Raw genomic sequence first — 20,437 nt, forward strand, 5'->3', positions numbered from 1 at the left:
TGTATGTTTCCTATGCTGTATGTTTTCTATGCTGTATGTTTCCTATGCTATATGTTTCCTATGCTGTATGTGTGTATCCTATGCTGTATGTTTCCTATGCTGTATGTTTCCTATGCTGTATGTTTCCTATGCTGTATGATTGTTTCCTGTGCTGTATGTTTCCTATGCTGTATGTTTCCTATGCTGTGTGTTTCCTATGCTGTATGTCTGTATCCTATGCTGTATGTATGTTTCCTATGCTGTATGTATGTTTCTTATGCTGTGTGTTTCCTATGCTGTGTGTTTCCTATGCTGTATGTATATTTCCTATGCTGTATGTTTCCTATGCTGTATGTTTCCTATGTTGTATGTTTGTTTCCTATGCTGTATGTTTGTTTCCTATGCTGTATGTATCCTATGCTGTATGTATGTATCCTATGCTATATGTTTGTTTTTCTATGCTGTATGTTTGTTTCCTATGCTGTATGTTTCCTATGCTGTATGTTTGTTTCCTATGCTGTATGTTTCCTATGCTATATGTTTGTTTCCTATGCTATATGTTTGTTTCCTATGCTGTATGTTTCCTATGCTGTATGTTTCCTATGCTGTATGTTTCCTATGCTGTATGTGTGTATCCTATGCTGTATGTTTCCTATGCTGTATGTTTCCTATGCTGTATGTTTCCTATGCTGTATGTATGTTTCCTATGCTGTATGTTTCTTATGCTGTATGTTTTTTTCCTATGCTGTATGTTTCCTATGCTGTTTGTATGTTTCCTATGCTGTATGTTTCCTATGCTGTATGTGTGTTTCCTATGCTGTATGTGTGTTTACTATGCTGTATGTTTGTTTCCTATGCTGTATGTATGTTTCCTATGCTGTATGTTTGTTTCCTATTGCTATATGTTTGTTTCCTATGCTGTATGTGTGTATCCTATGCTGTATGTTTACAATGCTGTATGTTTTCTATGCTGCATGTTTGTTTCCTATGCTGTATGTTTCCTATGCTGTATGTTTGTTTCCTATGCTGTATGTTTCCTATGCTATATGTTTGTTTCCTATGCTATATGTTTGTTTCCTATGCTGTATGTTTCCTATGCTGTATGTTTCCTATGCTGTATGTTTCCTATGCTGTATGTGTGTATCCTATGCTGTATGTTTCCTATGCTGTATGTTTCCTATGCTGTATGTTTCCTATGCTGTATTATTGTTTCCTGTGCTGTATGTTTCCTATGCTGTGTGTTTCCTATGCTGTATGTTCCCTATGCTGTATGATTGTTTCCTATGCTGTATGTTTCCTGTGCTGTATGTTTCCTATGCTGTATGTTTCTTATGTGGATGTTTTTTTCCTATGCTGTATGTTTGCTATGCTGTTTGTATGTTTCCTATGCTGTATGTTTCCTATGCTGTATGTGTGTTTACTATGCTGTATGTTTGTTTCTTATGCTGTATGTATGTTTCCTATGCTGTATGTTTGTTTCCTATTGCTATATGTTTGTTTCCTATGCTGTATGTGTGTATCCTATGCTGTATGTTTCCAATGCTGTATGTTTTCTATGCTGCATGTTTGTTTCCTATGCTGTATGTTTCCAATGCTGTATGTGTGTAACCTATGCTGTATGTGTGTATCCTATGCTGTATGTTTCCTATGCTGTATGTTTCCTATGCTGTATGATTGTTTCCTGTGCTGTATGTTTCCTGTGCTGTATGTTTCCTATGCTGTGTGTTTCCTATGCTGTGTGTTTCCTATGCTGTGTGTTTCCTATGCTGTATGTCTGTATCCTATGCTGTATGTATCCTATGCTGTATGTATGTTTCCTGTGCTGTATGTTTCCTATGCTGTGTGTTTCCTATGCTGTATGATTGTTTCCTATGCTGTATGATTGTTTCCTATGCTGTATGTTGCCTATGCTGTATGTTGCCTATGCTGTATGTTTCCTATGCTGTATGTTTCCTATGCTGTATTTTTCGTATGTTGTATGTTTCCTATGCTGTATGTTTCCTATGCTGTATGTTTCCTATCCTGTATGTTTTTTTCCTATGCTGTATGTTTCCTATGCTGTATGTATGTTTCCTATGCTGTATGTTTCCTATGCTGTATGTTTTTTTCCTATGCTGTATGTTTCCTATGCTGTATGTATGTTTCCTATGCTGTATGTATGTTTCCTATGCTGTATGTATGTTTCCTATGCTGTATGTTTCCTATGCTGTGTGTTTCCTATGCTGTAAGATTGTTTCATGTGCTGTTTGTTTCCTATGCTGTATGTTTCCTTTGCTGTATGTTTCCTATGCTGTATGTTTCCTATGCTGTATGTTTCCTATGCTGTATGTTTCCTATGCTGTATGTTTCCTATGCTGTATGTTTCCTATGCTGTATGTTTGTTTCCTATGCTGTATGTTTCCTATGCTGTATGTTTCCTATGCTGTATGTTTCCTATGCTGTATGTTTTTTTCCTATGCTGTATGTTTCCTATGCTGTATGTATGTTTCCTATGCTGTATGTTTCTTATGCTGTATGTTTTTTTCCTATGCTGTATGTTTCCTATGCTGTTTGTATGTTTCCTATGCTGTATGTTTCCTATGCTGTATGTGTGTTTACTATGCTGTATGTTTGTTTCCTATGCTGTATGTATGTTTCCTATGCTGTATGTTTGTTTCCTATTGCTATATGTTTGTTTCCTATGCTGTATGTGTGTATCCTATGCTGTATGTTTCCAATGCTGTATGTTTTCTATGCTGCATGTTTGTTTCCTATGCTGTATGTTTCCTATGCTGTATGTATGTTTCCTATGCTGTATGTTTGTTTCCTGTGCTGTATGTTTCCTATGCTGTATGATTGTTTCATGTGCTGTATGTTTGTTTCCTATGCTGTATGATTGTTTCCTATGCTGTATGTTTCCTATGCTGTATGTTTCCTATGCTGTATGTTTCCTATGCTGTATGTTTCCTATGCTGTATGTTTCGTATGTTGTATGCTTGTTTCCTATGCTGTATGTCTGTATCCTATGCTGTATGTATGTTTCCTATGCTGTATGTTTCGTATGTTGTATGTTTGTTTCCTATGCTGTATGTCTGTATCCTATGCTGTATGTATGTTTCCTATGCTGTATGTTTGTTTCCTGTGCTGTATGTTTCCTATGCTGTGTGTTTCCTATGCTTTATGATTGTTTCCTATGCTGTATGTTTCCTATGCTGTATGTTTCCTATGCTGTATGATTGTTTCCTATGCTGTATGTTTCGTATGTTGTATGTTTGTTTCGTATGCTGTATGTTTGTTTCGTTTTGTGTTCCTATTTGTGTTTGATTGAATTAAAACAACTGTTATTTATTTTCTATCGTGAAAATAACAGATTATTTTAAAATAGCTTTTCAGTATGACTATATTACTAATGTACGTACAGTATAGTGCAAGTAGTGTAGCTAAAAAAATAGAGCTAGTAACAACATTCTGAAATCATTTTTGTTTTTTTACCTCAAATTAGTAATGTATGACTATTAGTAATGTATGACTATTAGTGATGTATGACTATTAGTGATGTATGACTGTTAGTAATGTATGACTATTAGTAATGTATGACTATTAGTAATGTATGACTATTAGTGATGTATGACTATTAGTAATGTATGACTATTAGTGATGTATGACTATTAGTGATGTATGACTGTTAGTAATGTATGACTATTAGTAATGTGTGACTGTTAGTAATGTATGACTATTAGTAATGTATGACTATTAGTGATGGATGACTATTAGTGATGGATGACTATTAGTAATGTATGACTATTAGTAATGTATGACTATTAGTAATGTGTGACTATTAGTGATGTATGACTATTAGTGATGTATGACTATTAGTGATGTGTGACTATTAGTGATGTATGACTATTAGTAATGTGTGACTATTAGTAATGTATGACTATTAGTAATATATGACTGTTAGTGATGTGTGATTATTAGTAATGTATGACTATTAGTAATGTATGATTATTAGTAATGTGTGATTATTAGTAATGTGTGACTGTTAGTAATGTGTGACTATTAGTAATGTATGACTATTAGTAATGTATGATTATTAGTAATGTGTGACTGTTAGTAATGTATGACTATTAGTAATGTGTGACTGTTAGTAATGTATGACTATTAGTGATGTATGACTATTAGTGATGTATGACTGTTAGTAATGTATGACTATTAGTAATGTATGATTATTAGTGATGTATGACTGTTAGTAATGTATGACTATTAGTGATGTATGACTATTAGTGATGTATGACTGTTAGTAATGTATGACTATTAGTGATGTATGACTATTAGTAATGTATGATTATTAGTAATGTGTGACTGTTAGTAATGTATGACTATTAGTAATGTGTGACTGTTAGTAATGTATGATTATTAGTGATGTATGACTATTAGTGATGTATGACTGTTAGTAATGTATGACTATTAGTAATGTATGATTATTAGTGATGTGTGACTATTAGTAATGTATGACTATTAGTAATGTATGACTATTAGTGATGTATGACTATTAGTGATGTATGACTATTAGTAATGTATGACTATTAGTAATATATGACTATTAGTAATGTATGACTATTAGTAATGTGTGACTATTAGTAATGTGTGACTGTTAGTAATGTATGACTATTAGTAATGTGTGACTGTTAGTAATGTGTGACTGTTAGTAATGTGTGACTGTTAGTAATGTATGACTGTTAGTAATGTATGACTATTAGTAATGTATGACTGTTAGTAATGTATGACTGTTAGTAATGTATGACTGTTAGTAATGTATGATTATTGTTATTGTGTGACTGTTAGTAATGTATGATTATTGTTATTGTGTGACTGTTAGTAATGTATGACTATTAGTAATGTATGACTGTTAGTAATGTATGACTATTAGTAATGTATGATTATTGTTATTGTGTGACTGTTAGTAATGTATGATTATTGTTAATGTGTGACTGTTAGTAATGTATGACTGTTAGCAATGTATGACTATTAGTAATGTATGACTATTAGTAATGTATGACTGTTAGTAATGTATGACTATTAGTAATGTATGATTATTGTTATTGTGTGACTGTTAGTAATGTATGATTATTGTTAATGTGTGACTGTTAGTAATGTATGACTGTTAGCAATGTATGACTATTAGTAATGTATGACTATTAGTAATGTGTGACTATTAGTAATGTGTGACTATTAGTAATGTGTGACTAATAGTAATGTGTGACTATTAGTAATGTGTGACTATTAGTAATGTGTGACTATTAGTAATGTGTGACTGTTAGTAATGTGTGACTGTTAGTAATGTGTGACTGTTAGTAATGTATGACTATTAGTAATGTATACTGTTAGTAATGTATGACTATTAGTAATGCATGACTATTAGTAATGTATGACTATTAGTAATGTATGACTATTAGTAATGTGTGACTATTAGTGATGTGTGACTGTTAGTAATGTATGACTGTTAGTAATGTATGACTGTTAGTAATGTATGACTACTAGTAATGTGTGACTGTTAGTAATGTATGACTGTTAGTAATGTATGACTGTTAGTAATGTATGACTATTTGTATTGTATGACTATTAGTAATGTATGACTATTCATAATGTTTGACTGTTAGTAATGTATGACTATTTTTAGAAAGTAAACAAATTAAAAGTATTAATTTGTTGTACAGTGCTATAATTCGGTCATCTTTATTAAATAAAATAAGTATGGTGGCCGAGAAAAAGGACAGCCTATTTAATTGGGGAATGTCTGTATGTAAATCTAACAGATAATAAAACATTCCCCAACTCATATTACAATCACATAGGAGGGTGGGCCCAAGGTCCTGCCCAACCTCCACCTCAGCTCGAAAGAGGGCTGTTAAATGGCCTTCTGCCATCCCCATTCGGGGCCACAAAGTGAAAGAATGGTGGCCAACTGCCCACCCCACCCTGACTCAACTTGAGGTGCCTGTCAATACCTCCCCTCCCCCCCCGTGAGAAAAGGAGCAAACCTGGGCCGGTGGTGCCCCAATTCTCCACGGGGTAATAACTTACATCCCTGTTGACAGTCCCAGGAAACACCTCGGGGCACATTATACTGTAGACCCAAGACAATTAGGCCATCCCACCTGCCAAAGGTTCTACAAACCCTTGCCACCATACTTAGAACTGTCTACTCCTTTAAACCTTAACCCTTCTAACTTAAACCAATGTTAAGGACTGAGGGTTAGTCTTGGTTAGACCTGGTGTAAACAGCCTTGAGGGCTGATTTACATGAGTTGGTGGTAACCGAAAGACTAGAGATGAGAGCCAACCTTTGGGGTATTGGAGTAGCCTTGAGGGCCGATTTAGATGTAGGAAGTGGCGGCCAATGGAGCAAATGTGTGATGCAGCCAATGGGCTGTTGAAGCAACCTTGAGGGCTCGTAGCGGCCTGGGGGCCCGGAGCAAGATGCAGCCTTTGGGCTTGGGGAGCAGCCTTAAGAGGTGGTCGCCGTGGCAAGTTGTGACCTGGGGACCCAGGGTTAGATGCAGCCTTCAATGAAAGAAGTAGCGCTGCTACCAATGTCGCCCGGATAACACTGGCGACGGTGTGCAGGTTTGCGCACATAGAATGTTGAGTAGCTACCAGTGCCGCCGGGATGACACCAGCGATGGTGCGCTGGTTTGCACACTGGGGACGCTGAGCAGCTACCAGTGCCGCTGGGATGACACTGGCGATGGTGCACTGGTTTGCGCACTGGGAACACAAAGTTGCTACCAATGCCGCCAGGATGACACTGGTGACGATGCACAGGATTGCGCACCTGGAACGCTGAGTTGTGGCCTATGCCGCCGGGTTGACACAAGTCGCCGGTCTAGACTGGCGCTTCAGGAGTAGGAAGCACACAGTGCTGCCTAGATGACACAAGCGCCACGAGCAGGTGGAATGCAGACTGCGCCACCTGGATGGTACAGACAGCAGCAAACTGGCACAGCAAACTGGCACAGGAACTTGACTGGGAATCAGGAGACTGGAACAACCGGAAGTACGAGAAACTCTATCACCAGCATGGAGTGAAGGGCTGGCTGTAAAAGTCCAATCAGAGGAAGCCTTGCAAGTCTCGTTAATGACAGATCAGTGTGCAGCTGGCCTGTGCACATTGACAACTAAATTAGTGAGCAGCTGATACTGCACACAGGCATACAGTTAATTACTAAACACATGTGATCAGCACACAGGATTAAATGCAGTGTCAAAAATGATCTGATAATTGCAGATCCTAACAGTACCCCCCCCCCCTTGATGAGGGGTTAAGAAACCCCTAGACCCTAGTTTGTCTGGATAGTCCTCAAAAAACATTCTCATCAGGACAGGAGTGTGCAATTACTTTTCTGGAATCTAGGAGCGCTCCTGTGGTCCCATATCCTTTCCAGTGAACAAGAAACTGGAGACGGCCTCTGGAAATCTTTTCCACAACAAACTCTTGCCATCCTTAAACAAGGACTGGTGGCGGATTGACGAGACGTTTGAGAGAGTATCTGGTTTAGAAGAATACTGGCTTCCAAAGGGAACAGTGGAAGGTGTTATTGATCTTGAGAGACCGGGGTAACTTTAAACGGAAAGCCACAGGTTTAACTTGTGTAATTATTCTGAATGAACTTGGGTCCCAAGTTCATTCAGATGAACTTGGGTCCCAATTTTCGTGATCTTTGGCGAATATTGATGTTCTTGGTGGATAGCCAAACCAAATCCCCTACCTTCAGACTGCAAGGTCTATGGCGTCTGTCTGCCATCCCTTGGAATGACCAGATGCCTGCAGAAGGGACTGATGAACTTTCCTCAAGACTGATCGCAATCTGGAAACTGATGAAAATGAAGAATCTGGATTTGGTGAAGACTCAAAAGAATTGCACCTGGGATAACTTCCGAAATTACAGAAAAACTGATAAATTGAAGATGAAGAATGATGAGAATTATTGTAAGCGAACTCAGCAAAAGGCAAGAGAGACACCCAGTTGTTCTGACATTTTGCAATGAAGCAGCGAAGATACTGCTTGAGGGATTGATTGGCCTTCTCTGTTTGGCCATTGGACTGTGGATGATATCCCAGCAAAAGGCTGACTTTGATGCCCAGCTCTGCACAAAACACCTCCAAAATCTTGCAACAAACTGGATATCGCGGTCTGAAACAATGTCCAAGGGAAACCCATGAGTTCTAAAGACATGTTGAATAAAAAGTACTGTGAGTTCCTTGGCTGAGGGTAACTTGCTGAGAGGAACAAAATGCACCATTTTGGAGAACCTATCGACAATTGTCCAGATGACTGTACAATGAGCAGATGACGGGAGATTCTCCACAAAGTCCATAGCGATATGTGTCCATGGCTTAAGAGGAGTAGCTAATGGACACAACAGACCAGTAGGAGAAGTACGGAGGTTCTTGTTCTTAGCACAAACATCACAAGCTGCCACAAACTCACTAACATCTCGATGCATGGACCGCCACCAAACAGAGTGTGACAGAAGTTCTAGAGTTCTGGCAACACCAGGATGACCCACAGCCAAGGAGGAGTGGAAATCTTTGAGGACTGCTTTGCAAGACCTCTCAGGGACATAAACTAAGCCATGGGGCATTTCCGGAGGCGCTTCAGATTGATACTGTCTGAGCGAGTCTGCCAAAGTTCTGGCCATGGCGAAATGAATCCTAGAGGAGGGAATGATGGACTCCTCACCACCAGTAGAACAAGGTTCATCATAAAAATAATGCGAAAGGGCATCCGCCTTCACACTCTTGGAACCCGGCTGAAAGGAGATGGTGAAATTAAACTGGTTGAAGAATAGAGCCCATCGTGCCTGTTTGGCATTCAATCTCTTGGCAGACTCAATATAGGCCAGATTCTAATGATCCGTAAGCACCGAAACCACATGGTTAGTTCCCTCTAACCAGTGGCGCCAATCTTCGAAGGCCCACTTGATAGCCAGAAGTTCCCGATTGCCCACATCATAGTTTCTTTCAGCTGCCTGGAACTTCTGTGAAAAGAAAGCACAAGGGTGCAATTTATTGCTTGCTTGCGAGCGATTCTGAATCAGGCCCTTAGTTCCCCGATCAGACAAATTCACACCATCCGACAGAAACAGGTGAGTCTCACTCAAAATTAAACAAGGGTGTCCTATTACAAAAACCCCCGCAGCTACTCAGTGTCGGACTGGGGCATGAAGGGCCCACCGGGGAATGCAGTGGTAGGGGCCCATGCTTAAGGGGTGTGGTGATCCATCAGAGGGGGTGTGGCCAGTCACCCAAAATGCTTGACTAATCAATAAGTCTGGTGTAGATTCTATAGAAGGGAACCAATCACCCATATTGATCAGTGGTACTGCTCCACCAGGTAACTGACCATCTAATAGAGTAACAATGTATAATTTGAGGTCTGGAACCTGACACCTTGAAGAGGGGGTGGGCCCTTAGGCAGTGGGGCCCACCGGGGAATTCCCCTATACCCCTGTGGGCCAGTCCAACCCTGCAGCTACTAATGCTCTGCCCTCCAATGAATTGACCCAGATCTGAATCAACTAAATGGAAGCCGGACAGATGGCTCCACGCCAATGATGTCTCAGGACGATCTCTGACCACCCGAAGTGAATGAACAGAAAACGCCCCGCTAGCCATATCAGCTCCTGCCGAATGGCGGACCTAATATCCTGCAAACGATGCACCAATTAGATAAATAAAATTAAAAAAAATATCCCAACAATGCCCTCTCCGTCCTATCCACCGGACCAGGCGAAGCCGCTGTTTAGTCGACTCCAGCCTGGGACAAGGCTGCTCAATAAATGAAAGATGACACACCAAATCGGACAATCATCCAACCACAGACCTGAACCAAAGAAAAGAAAGAACAACCAATAATTAAAACAAAACCAACCCCATATCCTAACACGCGATCAAACCCTCCCCAGAAATGAACCGCAAACCCTATTAAACCAGACTGCAAAAAACACAATGTAACATGAAGTGTACTGTAAACTTGATGAGAGATCAAAAAGTTTCTGAGCAGGCTTGGCACAGGGCTTAAGGCACCTGGCAGGAAAGTAAAATTCCTCAAGACCCCCATCCAAGATGGCGAGTAGCTAGCCCTTAAGTTAGGAACTCAAACAAGTTAAATTCTCATGTATCACGGAAGTACTTGTGTGTCCTCTTCTTTAATTGATCTTTCTATGTTGTCCCTTTTATCTTCTTCTCCCAGTTGTGTCGGCATCCTGCAGAGGGCACATCTGAGTGGCTGGCAGTGCGGGTAAGTGACACATGGAGAAACTGTACCTAGGTTCCCAAACTCTGTCCTCAAGGTACCTAACGGTCCAGGTTTTAAGGATATCCATGGTTGAGTACAGATGGTTAAATCAAAAGACTGAGGCACTAATTAGTCACTTGTGCCCAAGCATGGTTAGCCTTAAACCCTGGACCGTTGGCTGCCTTGTGGACGGAGTGTGGGAACCTCTGCCCTAAGATATAACAATTGCATCTATTACACTCTGATCTTTGACCCAACAGGACATCCCGCATTTTATTCAAATACTGGCACCAGGATGAGCTGACTCAGTATATGCTGAAAGTCCGGAACGCTGCAATCAGAATCCAGAAGTGTTAGTAGCAGAATCTGTACCTGTGCAAGATGTCTTATTACATTATAATTTCTACTTCTTCTGCTATATTATATGGGATGTAGTGTATAGACTGACGGACTAAATACCGCCGGTCTATATCCCGAAAGCAGAAGCCCGACAAGGGACTTGAGATAGGTGTCGAAATACCAATGCCTATCTGAATCCCGACGCCGGAATGCCGAAGGATGCCGGACCAATCAAGGTAAGTCTGGCCATCCTTCGCACTAAGCCAAGCCGTTCTCCACTGTCGGGACTTCCGGAATCAGCATTTTATTCTGGTGACTTTGAGCCGCCGGGATTTCGTACCCAGCCCATGTTGTACACTTAGTGGCCACATTGTTAGGTAGACATGTACACAATCAATGCAACATCTAAACAGCCGTGGCAGAAACTCAATGTGTAAAAGCACAGACATGGTCAAGTGGATCAGTTGTTGTTCAGAACAAACACCAGATGAGGAAAGAAATGTGAACAAACTCACTTTGACCGTGGAATGATTTTAGGTGTCAGAGTGGTTGAAGTTTACAAGAAATCGGCGCTGGATTAAACCCTGTGGAGGCCTCTGGGCAGCGGAAATCTCGGGGCAACCTCGCAAATTATCTCCTAATACGTGTTTCATTTTACCAACCAACAAATTTAATAAACCGTGTATAGGTTGCACCGAAAATTTTTTGTAAATTGACAGAAGAGTTTATAAGAGAGAAATGTGATGTCTGTGGTTTATGTGCTGTAAGCTGATAGTGGGTACATTACAGGAATACAGTATTTCTTTCAGCTGAGTAATTTTCTTTGAAGGTGAAATCATTATTATGTGGATCCATAGTCGCAGGGCCCATAGGCTAGTGCCTACTCTGCCTATTTGGTAATCCGGCACTGTCAGAAATGCCAATTGGGGATTTCTACTTCAGGGTCCATAGGGGGTCCACAGGGTTGACCTTGGGGTATAGCTGGATCTGGATCCACGGGCACCACGCAGTTAAAGCTTTGCTGCTCCCAGGATGCACTTGGGTCCGTCCTCCTCTATACCCCGCCCCGGCCACAGGCACCTCAGTTTTAGTTGGTGCCCGGCCGGAGTCGGGTCACCCTGTCGCAGTGGGGCTGCAGGAGCAGCCCCTAAGCTTTATTTTAAAAGATAAATTTTTTTCTTCTTTTTTTACACTGTTAGAGCGGCAGCATCAGACTGTCCTTTAGGACGTCCACGCTGCCGCTCCTTCTCCCCGCTGGCGCCGCGACGCCAGTACAGCTCTGGGGATCGCGGCGGGACCCCAGAGCCGGACGCGACGGGGATCAGGTAAGCCGCGGGTCGCCGCACGCGGCGGCCCACGGATACTTCAATGCAGTCAGGAGCCTCCGGTCTCTGGGGACAGACCGGAGGCGCTAGCGGCGGCGGCGGGCTCCCCCTCAATTGAGGAATACCCCGCGTGTCCGCTAGACCACCAGGGTATCAGGCTGGTAGCGGGACCGGCAACCCGGGGGTTAATTGCTAGCCAGGGGAGGCAGCCTTCCCTGTCTAGCGGCTCCTCCCCTCAGCTCAGCGCGCCTTTCAACTAGGAGTCTGGCGTCGCTGAGCTGCTCTTATCTCTCGGCCACTCCTCCTCTGAGGTCTCCGGCGGCCATCTTTACTGGCACATCGCAGACTCCCAGGCGGTATCAAGTGGACCGGTCCCCCTGTGTACCTCTCCCCTGCTAAAGGACAGTGTACACAGCGCTATAGCCCTCCCAGACACTGAATCTGGGCGGTTGATTGTAGCGGAAGGTGCAGTGAGTATAACTTTTCTGCATTGTATGTGACTATTGCTAGTGCTGCCTGTCTGTGACTTATTCTCCTTTACTGTCAGCTTATACCTATCCCTTTCCTTCTCCTACGGCCCGGCAGGTGTGTGGGGGAAGGGCGTTTTTCTGAGACCCTCACTTATATAAAACACGTATTTGTGGGGTCAGTCACATACTGTTGTGTGCTACACAGTACCATATCTGGGCTGTTGTGTCGCATACTGGTGAGTGCGCGGGTGTTAAAACCGTAATTCCTCTGGTGATACCTGTTTCTTGTGATTTACGGTATCATGTCTGATGAGGAGACTGAGCGCTCTGTGGCTCCTGTGCTATTTTCCTGCAGACGCTGTGCTGCTGGAGTTGATGGGGAGGACTTATCTCAGGATGGTCTGTGCGGGCGGTGCCAGCTGGTACCGGGCCCCTCCAACCCCCCTGTATCACAGGACCCTCCTTGGGCGATGTTTTCACAGGTGCTGGCGTCTATTGCGGACCGGTTATCGGTCCCATCAGCGGTCCCTTCTAGGGCGTTACCGCAGCCCACCATCCCCCATTCCCCGAGGGTTCCACAAATGTTGCGGTCTTCCCCCGGGGCCCAGACTGTGGGTCCTTACTCGGGACTGCCTGTGTATGTGCAGTCTTCCCCAGGGACGTGTCAGTCTGTAGTGCCTTTGCAGCCTCCGCCTTGGGTGGATGTTCTATCCAGCTCCGTACAGAGTCTGGCGGCTTCATCCTCGGCGTTTCAGTCCATGTTGCAAGGTGATGTGCCACCAAGGGTGTCTAAACGTCCGGTTGTGAGTTCACTAGCTGCGCAGTTGTCAGACTCGGAAGTGTCCTCAGATGATGGAGAAATCCATGAGGACTCTGACTCTGATGTCATGGGGCAGGAGGTGGAAGCTAAGTCCTCCATTAATGTTCCAGCCTTAGTTAGGGCGGTGCGGGCTATCCTACATGTTGAGGATGATGCGCCGGCTCCTAGGTCGAAGTTTCCTAATTTTAAAAAGGCCAAGGTGACCTCAACTGTGTTCCCCCTGTCTGATCAATTTTCGGATCATATGGCGGCGGCCTGGCAATTACCTAGTAAGAGGTTCCATCCACAGAAGAGGTTGGCGGCGAACTATCCTTTTCCTGAAGCTCATTGCAGGAAATGGGAAACTCCGCCGGCGGTGGATTCCCACGTTACCCGCTTGATCAAAAGCGCGACGTTGCCATTGCCGTCTATCTCCTCTTTGAAGGATCCCACGGACAGGAAGGTGGAGACTTGTTTAAAGTCCATTTATTCTCTTTCCGGGGCGGTGGCTCGCCCGTCCATGGCTATCTCCTGGGTGGCTAAAGCCATTGAGGCATGGGCCAATGCCTTGGAGGATACCTTTCCTGATGAGGCTCCGGAAATCCAGAGAGCGTTAGTGGGACAGATGCGGGATGCAGCTTCCTATATTGGGGAAGCGTCTTTGGATGCCAGCCTGCTCACTTCTAGGGTGTCGGCTGCAGCGGTATCTGCTCGGCGCTCCCTGTGGCTGAGGTCCTGGAGGGCTGATGCAGATTCAAAAAAGGGTCTGGAGGCCTTGCCTTTTAATGGTGATTTACTATTTGGTCCGGATTTGGACAGAATAGTGGATACTTTGGCTAAGTCCAAGTCGGCTTTTCTCCCTTCGGCCTCTGCGCCGGCTAAAGTGAGGAGCTCTGCCTTTCGGTCCTTTCGGGTTCAGGGTAAGGCCAAGGGCCAGTCCTTCCCGAGACATTCGGCGACCAAGGCCGCACCCAAGCCCAAGAAGCAAGCATGGAGTGCTCAACGCCCTTCTTCCAAGCAGGAGGATAAGCCTGCTGCCTGATGGGACGGGCCTCTCTCTGGGGGACCCCAGAGTGGGAGGCCGACTTCTCCAATTCGCCCAGTGTTGGCACAATACCACCACGGATGCCTGGGTTCGAGAAGTAGTCTCTCAGGGGTACACCCTGTCTTTTCGGTTCAGGCCGCCCCACCAGTTTTTCTGTACGAGTCCTTCTCTGGACAAGACCAAAGCTGGTCAGATTCAGGTAGCTATAGAATCCTTGCTACAAGCAGGGGTCATTGTTCCCGTTCCGCAGTCTCAGCGCGGGACGGGGTACTATTCTACTCTGTTTCTGGTACAGAAACCCAATGGTTCTCATCGCCCTATCCTGAATTTGAAGTCTCTGAACAGATACCTCAGAGTTCCCAGGTTCAGGATGGAAACGTTACGTTCCATCATTCTGGCGATGGAACCCGGGGATTATATGGTCTCCCTCGATATCCAGGACGCCTATCTCCATGTGCCCATAGCACCGGCACATCAGCGGTATCTGAGGTTTGCTATCCTGAACCATCACTACCAATTTCGGGCGTTGCCTTTTGGCCTTTCCACGGCTCCGAGGGTGTTCACCAAGGTGATGGCGGTTATGGCTGCCCACCTTCGGGGTCAGGGTCTACGTCTGTTGCCGTACTTGGACGATCTTCTGCTGCTGGCGAGCTCCCCGGAGGTGCTTCTTCGACATCTCCACCTGACCATTGCTTGTCTTCAAGCACACGGGTGGTTGATAAACTGGAAGAAGTCCTCCCTGATTCCATCACAGCGGATGGTTCATTTGGGAGCCCTGCTGGATTCTCGTCAGCAGCGGATTTTCCTGACTCCAGAGAAGGTCTCCTCCCTGCAGCTGCGGATACACAGTTGCCGCCTGTCGGTCCATTCAGCTATGAGAGTTCTGGGGTCCATGGTGTCGACATTCGACATGGTGGAATTTGCCCAGTTCCATTCCCGGCCCCTGCAGGCGCTGATTCTATCGGAATGGAACGGGTTACCTCACCGGATCCGCTCTCAGATGCTGGTGTTGTCCGCGGAGGTTCGGCAGTCTTTGGCTTGGTGGCTTCAGACGGTGCATCTGGTCGAGGGGCGCCCCTTTTGGATCCCGGACTGGGTCCTGCTCACGACGGATGCCAGTCTTCGGGGTTGGGGGGCAGTGACCGGCTCATTATCGCTTCAGGGTCGTTGGTCCGCGGAAGAAGCACTTCTCCCCATCAACATCCTGGAACTGCGGGCTGTGTACAGGGCCCTGCAGTCGTCCGGCCCCGTTCTTCACGGAAGGGCGGTTCAGGTGCAGTCCGACAACGCTACCACGGTGGCGTATATCAACCACCAAGGGGGAACTCGCAGTCGGGCAGCAATGTCGGAGGTGTCTCGCATTCTTGCTTGGGCGGAGTGTCACGTTCCAGCGATCTCGGCAGTCTTCATTCCCGGAGTCCTCAATTGGGAGGCGGACTTCCTCAGCCGTCACGATGTGCATCCCGGGGAATGGTCGCTTCACCCAGAGGTGTTTCAGCTACTCGTGGACAGGTGGGGGCTGCCGGAGCTGGACTTGATGGCCTCCCGTCACAATCACAAGTTGCCCGTTTACGGGTCAAGGACAAGAGACGCAGGTGCAAGTCTGGTGGACGCGCTGTCGGTGACATGGACGTTTCACCTGGCGTATCTGTTTCCTCCGATATCCTTACTTCCTCGTGTTCTGCGGAAATTCAAGCAGGACGGCGGCACGCTCGTGCTGGTGGCTCCGGCGTGGCCCAGACGTCCTTGGTACTCCGATCTGAGGTGCCTCTCCATCGACGCTCCGTACCTTCTTCCTCAGCGTCGGGACCTGTTGTCTCAGGGGCCCTGCCTTTACCCGGATCTGGGTCGGCTGTCTTTGACGGCGTGGCTCTTGAGACAGCCGTCTTGAGGTCTAGGGGTTTCTCCAGTTCAGTGATTGGTACCATGCTTAGGGCACGCAAGCCTGCCTCCGCGCGGATTTACCACAGGGTGTGGCGCACTTATTTTCAGTGGTGTGAATCCAGAAACTATGATCCGCAGGTGTTCCGGGTTTCCAGAATCTTGGAATTTCTTCAATCGGGTTTGGACCTCGGCTTACGCCTGGCCTCTCTGAAGGTTCATGTGTCTGCTTTGTCCGTGTGGTTTCAGCGACTGATTGCTACACTGCCAGATGTTTACACCTTTTTCCAAGGTGTTCTCAGGATCCAGCCTCCCTTCGTGCCTCCGGTGGCTCCGTGGGACTTGACGGTGGTACTGAGGGTCTTGCAGGGTCCTCCTTTTGAGCCGCTTGAGTCGGTGGAGCTCAAGTGGCTGACGTTTAAGACCATTTTTCTCCTGGCAATTGCTTCGGCCAGGAGGGTTTCAGAATTGGGGGCGCTTTCCTGTCGCCCTCCTTTTCTGATTTTTCACCAGGACAGGGCAGTGCTCCGCACGCGTCCTGAGTTTTTGCCCAAAGTGGTTTCAAGGTTCCACATTAATCAGGAACTTGTTGTGCCAGCTTTTCAGTCACCTGATCTTTCTGCTGGTGAGGCTTCCTTGGATGTGGTCCGGGCACTTAGAATCTATGTGGACCGGACTGCTTCGGTTAGGAAGTCGGATTCTTTGTTTGTCCTCTTCGGTTTTCACAAGAGGGGTTGGCCTGCCAACAAGCAAACGTTAGCCCGTTGGCTTCGTTCAGTTATTTGTGAGGCTTATGCGCAGGAGGGTTTACCTGTGCCAGCCTCTGTTAAGGCTCATTCCACTCGTTCTGTGGGTCCCTCTTGGGCTGCTAGACGTGGCGCCTCCGCTGTTCAGCTGTGTAAGGCGGCTACTTGGTCTTCAATTCAGACGTTTTTGAGGTTTTATGCGTTTGACACCTTCGCCTCTCAGGATGCATCCTTTGGGCGCCGGGTACTCCTTTCAGCACAGGAGCGTCCCCGCCCTTAGTTGAACTGCTTTGGGACATCCCCAAGGTCAACCCTGTGGACCCCCTATGGACCCTGAAGTAGAAAACAAGAGATATGGTAAGAACTTACCTTTGTTATCTCTGTTTCTACGAAGTCCATAGGGTCCACAGGGCGCCCGCCCTGACGCACCTGGCTTCAAATGGGCTGTGTGGCTGGTCACCGGTTTTCCGTCTCCCATTTCTGTGAGTATGGTTTCTTGTGTGTTCCAGTCTTCCTTCTCTCTGTTTAGTCTCCTCCTCCGGCCTTAGCTGCTTACCAACTGAGGTGCCTGTGGCCGGGGCGGGGTATAGAGGAGGACGGACCCAAGTGCATCCTGGGAGCAGCAAAGCTTTAACTGCGTGGTGCCCGTGGATCCAGATCCAGCTATACCCCAAGGTCAACCCTGTGGACCCTATGGACTTCGTAGAAACAGAGATAACAAAGGTAAGTTCTTACCATATCTCTTGTTTTTCACACACATCAGTCTCTATAGATTACAGAGAAACAACATCCAGCGAGCGTCAGTTCTGTGGGGAAATAATGTCAGAGGAGAATGACCAGACTGACTGACAGGATGGTGACCGGAACTGATATAACCATGCTTTGCCGCAAGGGTAAGCAGAAAGGCATCCAGCTACATCTTTGCCGATCGCGCTACAAACGTGCACATGCATCGTCCCATGTGATTACCCGCAGCAGCATACGCTACAGTACGCTATGGCGTGCACTGCAATCGCTCCATGCAATCCTATGGAGGCGCAAGGCAAACGCAGTACACATATACATTCGCGGACGCACCTTGTTGTATCTATGCCAGGAGGACATTCGGCTGCTCTGTACACAAAGGGGGGCTCTACCCAGTACTAGGAAGGGGCACCTGATAATGTGGCCACTGAGTCTATATCACACCCTTCTTATTGTACATATGTATTATATATTATATATGTTACTGCTTTCAGCTCTTTAAGGATCTAGCTGACCTCAGGAAAACTTGTTAGTGAATGAGATAAAGAGTTAGTTACTAAACCTGAATGTTGCTTGTAGTGGAGATGATGGATGAGAAGCACTTTATAATAATACATTAGGTTCTGTTAGATATTTGTGTTAGGACTATTAGATGTTTTACGCTGGTGGGATTTTGTTTGTATGTATGTATGTATGTATGTGTGTACACGTTGTATGTTCTGTATCTCAGCCCTGTATGGTTTACAAAATACACAAAATCTAAGATCCCTCCATCTTCCCTTTGTGTCCCCGGATTCCCGTTATGTCCTCTATAGGTTACAAGGCGATCCTCTGCCGTCGCACTTTCCTAAGGCTGCTGCATCAGATGAAAACACTTAAAGAAAGATTAAAGCTGGAGGAACATGAGGCAGAAAGAGAACGTATGAGACAGCAGGAAGAATCGGCACATAGTACGTGGCTGTATGATAGGGGATTACATTATATGTGGCTGTATAACATACGGTGATTACATTATACGTGTCTGCAGGTGGCTGTATAACATACGGTGATTGCATTATACGTGTCTGCAAGTGGCTGTATAACATACGGTGATTACATTATACGTGTCTGCAGGTGGCTGTATAACATACGGTGATTGCATTATACGTGTCTGCAGGTGGCTGTATAACATACGGTGATTGCATTATACGTGGCTGCATGTGGCTGTATAACATACGGTGATTACATTATATGTGTCTGCAGGTGGCTGTATAACATACGGTGATTATATTATATGTGTCTGCAGGTGGCTGTATAACATACGGTGATTGCATTATACGTGTCTGCAAGTGGCTGTATAACATACGGTGATTGCATTATACGTGGCTGCAGGTGGCTGTATAACATACGGTGATTGCATTATACGTGGCTGCAGGTGGCTGTATAACATACGGTGATTGCATTATACGTGGCTGCAGGTGGCTGTATAACAAACGGTGATTACATTATATGTGTCTGCAGGTGGCTGTATAACATACGGTGATTACATTATATGTGTCTGCAGGTGGCTGTATAACATACGGTGATTATATTATGTGTCTGCAGGTGGCTGTATAACATACGGTGATTACATTATACGTGTCTGCAGGTGGCTGTATAACATACGGTGATTACATTATGCGTGTCTGCAGGTGGCTGTATAACATACGGTGATTGCATTATACGTGTCTGCAGGTGGTTGTATGATAGGGGATTACATTATATGTGTCTGCAGGTGGCTGTATAATATACAGTGATTACATTATATCTGTCTGCAGGTGGCTGTATAATATACGGTGATTGCATTATACGTGTCTGCAGGTGGCTGTATAACATACGATGATTGCATTATACGTGTCTGCAGGTGGCTGTATAACATACGGTGATTACATTATACGTGTCTGGAGGTGGCTGTATAACATACAGTGATTACATTATACGTGTCTGCAGGTGGCTGTATAACATACGGTGATTACATTATACATGGCTGCAAGTGGCTGTATAACATACGGTGATTACATTATATATGGCTGCAGGTGGCTGTATAACAAACGGTGATTACATTATATGTGTCTGCAGGTGGCTGTATAACATACGGTGATTACATTATATGTGTCTGCAGGTGGCTGTATAACATACGGTGATTATATTATATGTGTCTGCAGGTGGCTGTATAACATACGGTGATTACATTATACGTGTCTGCAGGTGGCTGTATAACATACTGTGATTACATTATGCGTGTCTGCAGGTGGCTGTATAACATACGGTGATTGCATTATACGTGTCTGCAGGTGGTTGTATGATAGGGGATTACATTATATGTGTCTGCAGGTGACTGTATAATATACGGTGATTACATTATATCTGTCTGCAGGTGGCTGTATAATATACGGTGATTGCATTATACGTGTCTGCAGGTGGCTGTATAACATACGATGATTGCATTATACGTGTCTGCAGGTGGCTGTATAACATACGGTGATTACATTATACGTGTCTGCAGGTGGCTGTATAACATACAGTGATTACATTATACGTGTCTGCAGGTGGCTGTATAACATACGGTGATTACATTATATGTGGCTGCAGGTGGCTGTATAACATACGGTGATTACTTTATATGTGTCTGCAGGTGGCTGTATAATATACGGTGATTGCATTACATGTGGCTGTATAATATACGGTGATTGCATTACATGTGGCTGTATAATATACGGTGATTGCATTACATGTGGCTGTATAATATACGGTGATTGCATTACATGTGGCTGTATAACATACTTGATTGCATTACATGTGGCTGTATAA

General features: G+C 44.9%; 1 protein-coding gene across 1 annotated transcript in view; it reads left to right on the plus strand.

Moving 5' to 3' along the window:
* LOC148439554 (uncharacterized) overlaps nucleotides 1–20,437 on the plus strand; it is a 262,816-nt gene that overhangs the window by 138,806 nt on the left and 103,573 nt on the right. Inside the window, exons 9-11 of the mRNA XM_088464593.1 lie at nucleotides 10,215–10,262; nucleotides 10,520–10,611; nucleotides 18,424–18,558. Coding sequence (XP_088320719.1) covers nucleotides 10,215–10,262; nucleotides 10,520–10,611; nucleotides 18,424–18,558 — 275 coding nt within the window. The remainder of the gene's footprint in view (nucleotides 1–10,214; nucleotides 10,263–10,519; nucleotides 10,612–18,423; nucleotides 18,559–20,437) is intronic.

Source organism: Taudactylus pleione, unplaced genomic scaffold (genome assembly GCF_031769625.1).
Source record: "Taudactylus pleione unplaced genomic scaffold, aTauple2 ptg001711l, whole genome shotgun sequence".
Taxonomy (NCBI): Eukaryota; Metazoa; Chordata; class Amphibia; order Anura; family Myobatrachidae; genus Taudactylus; species Taudactylus pleione.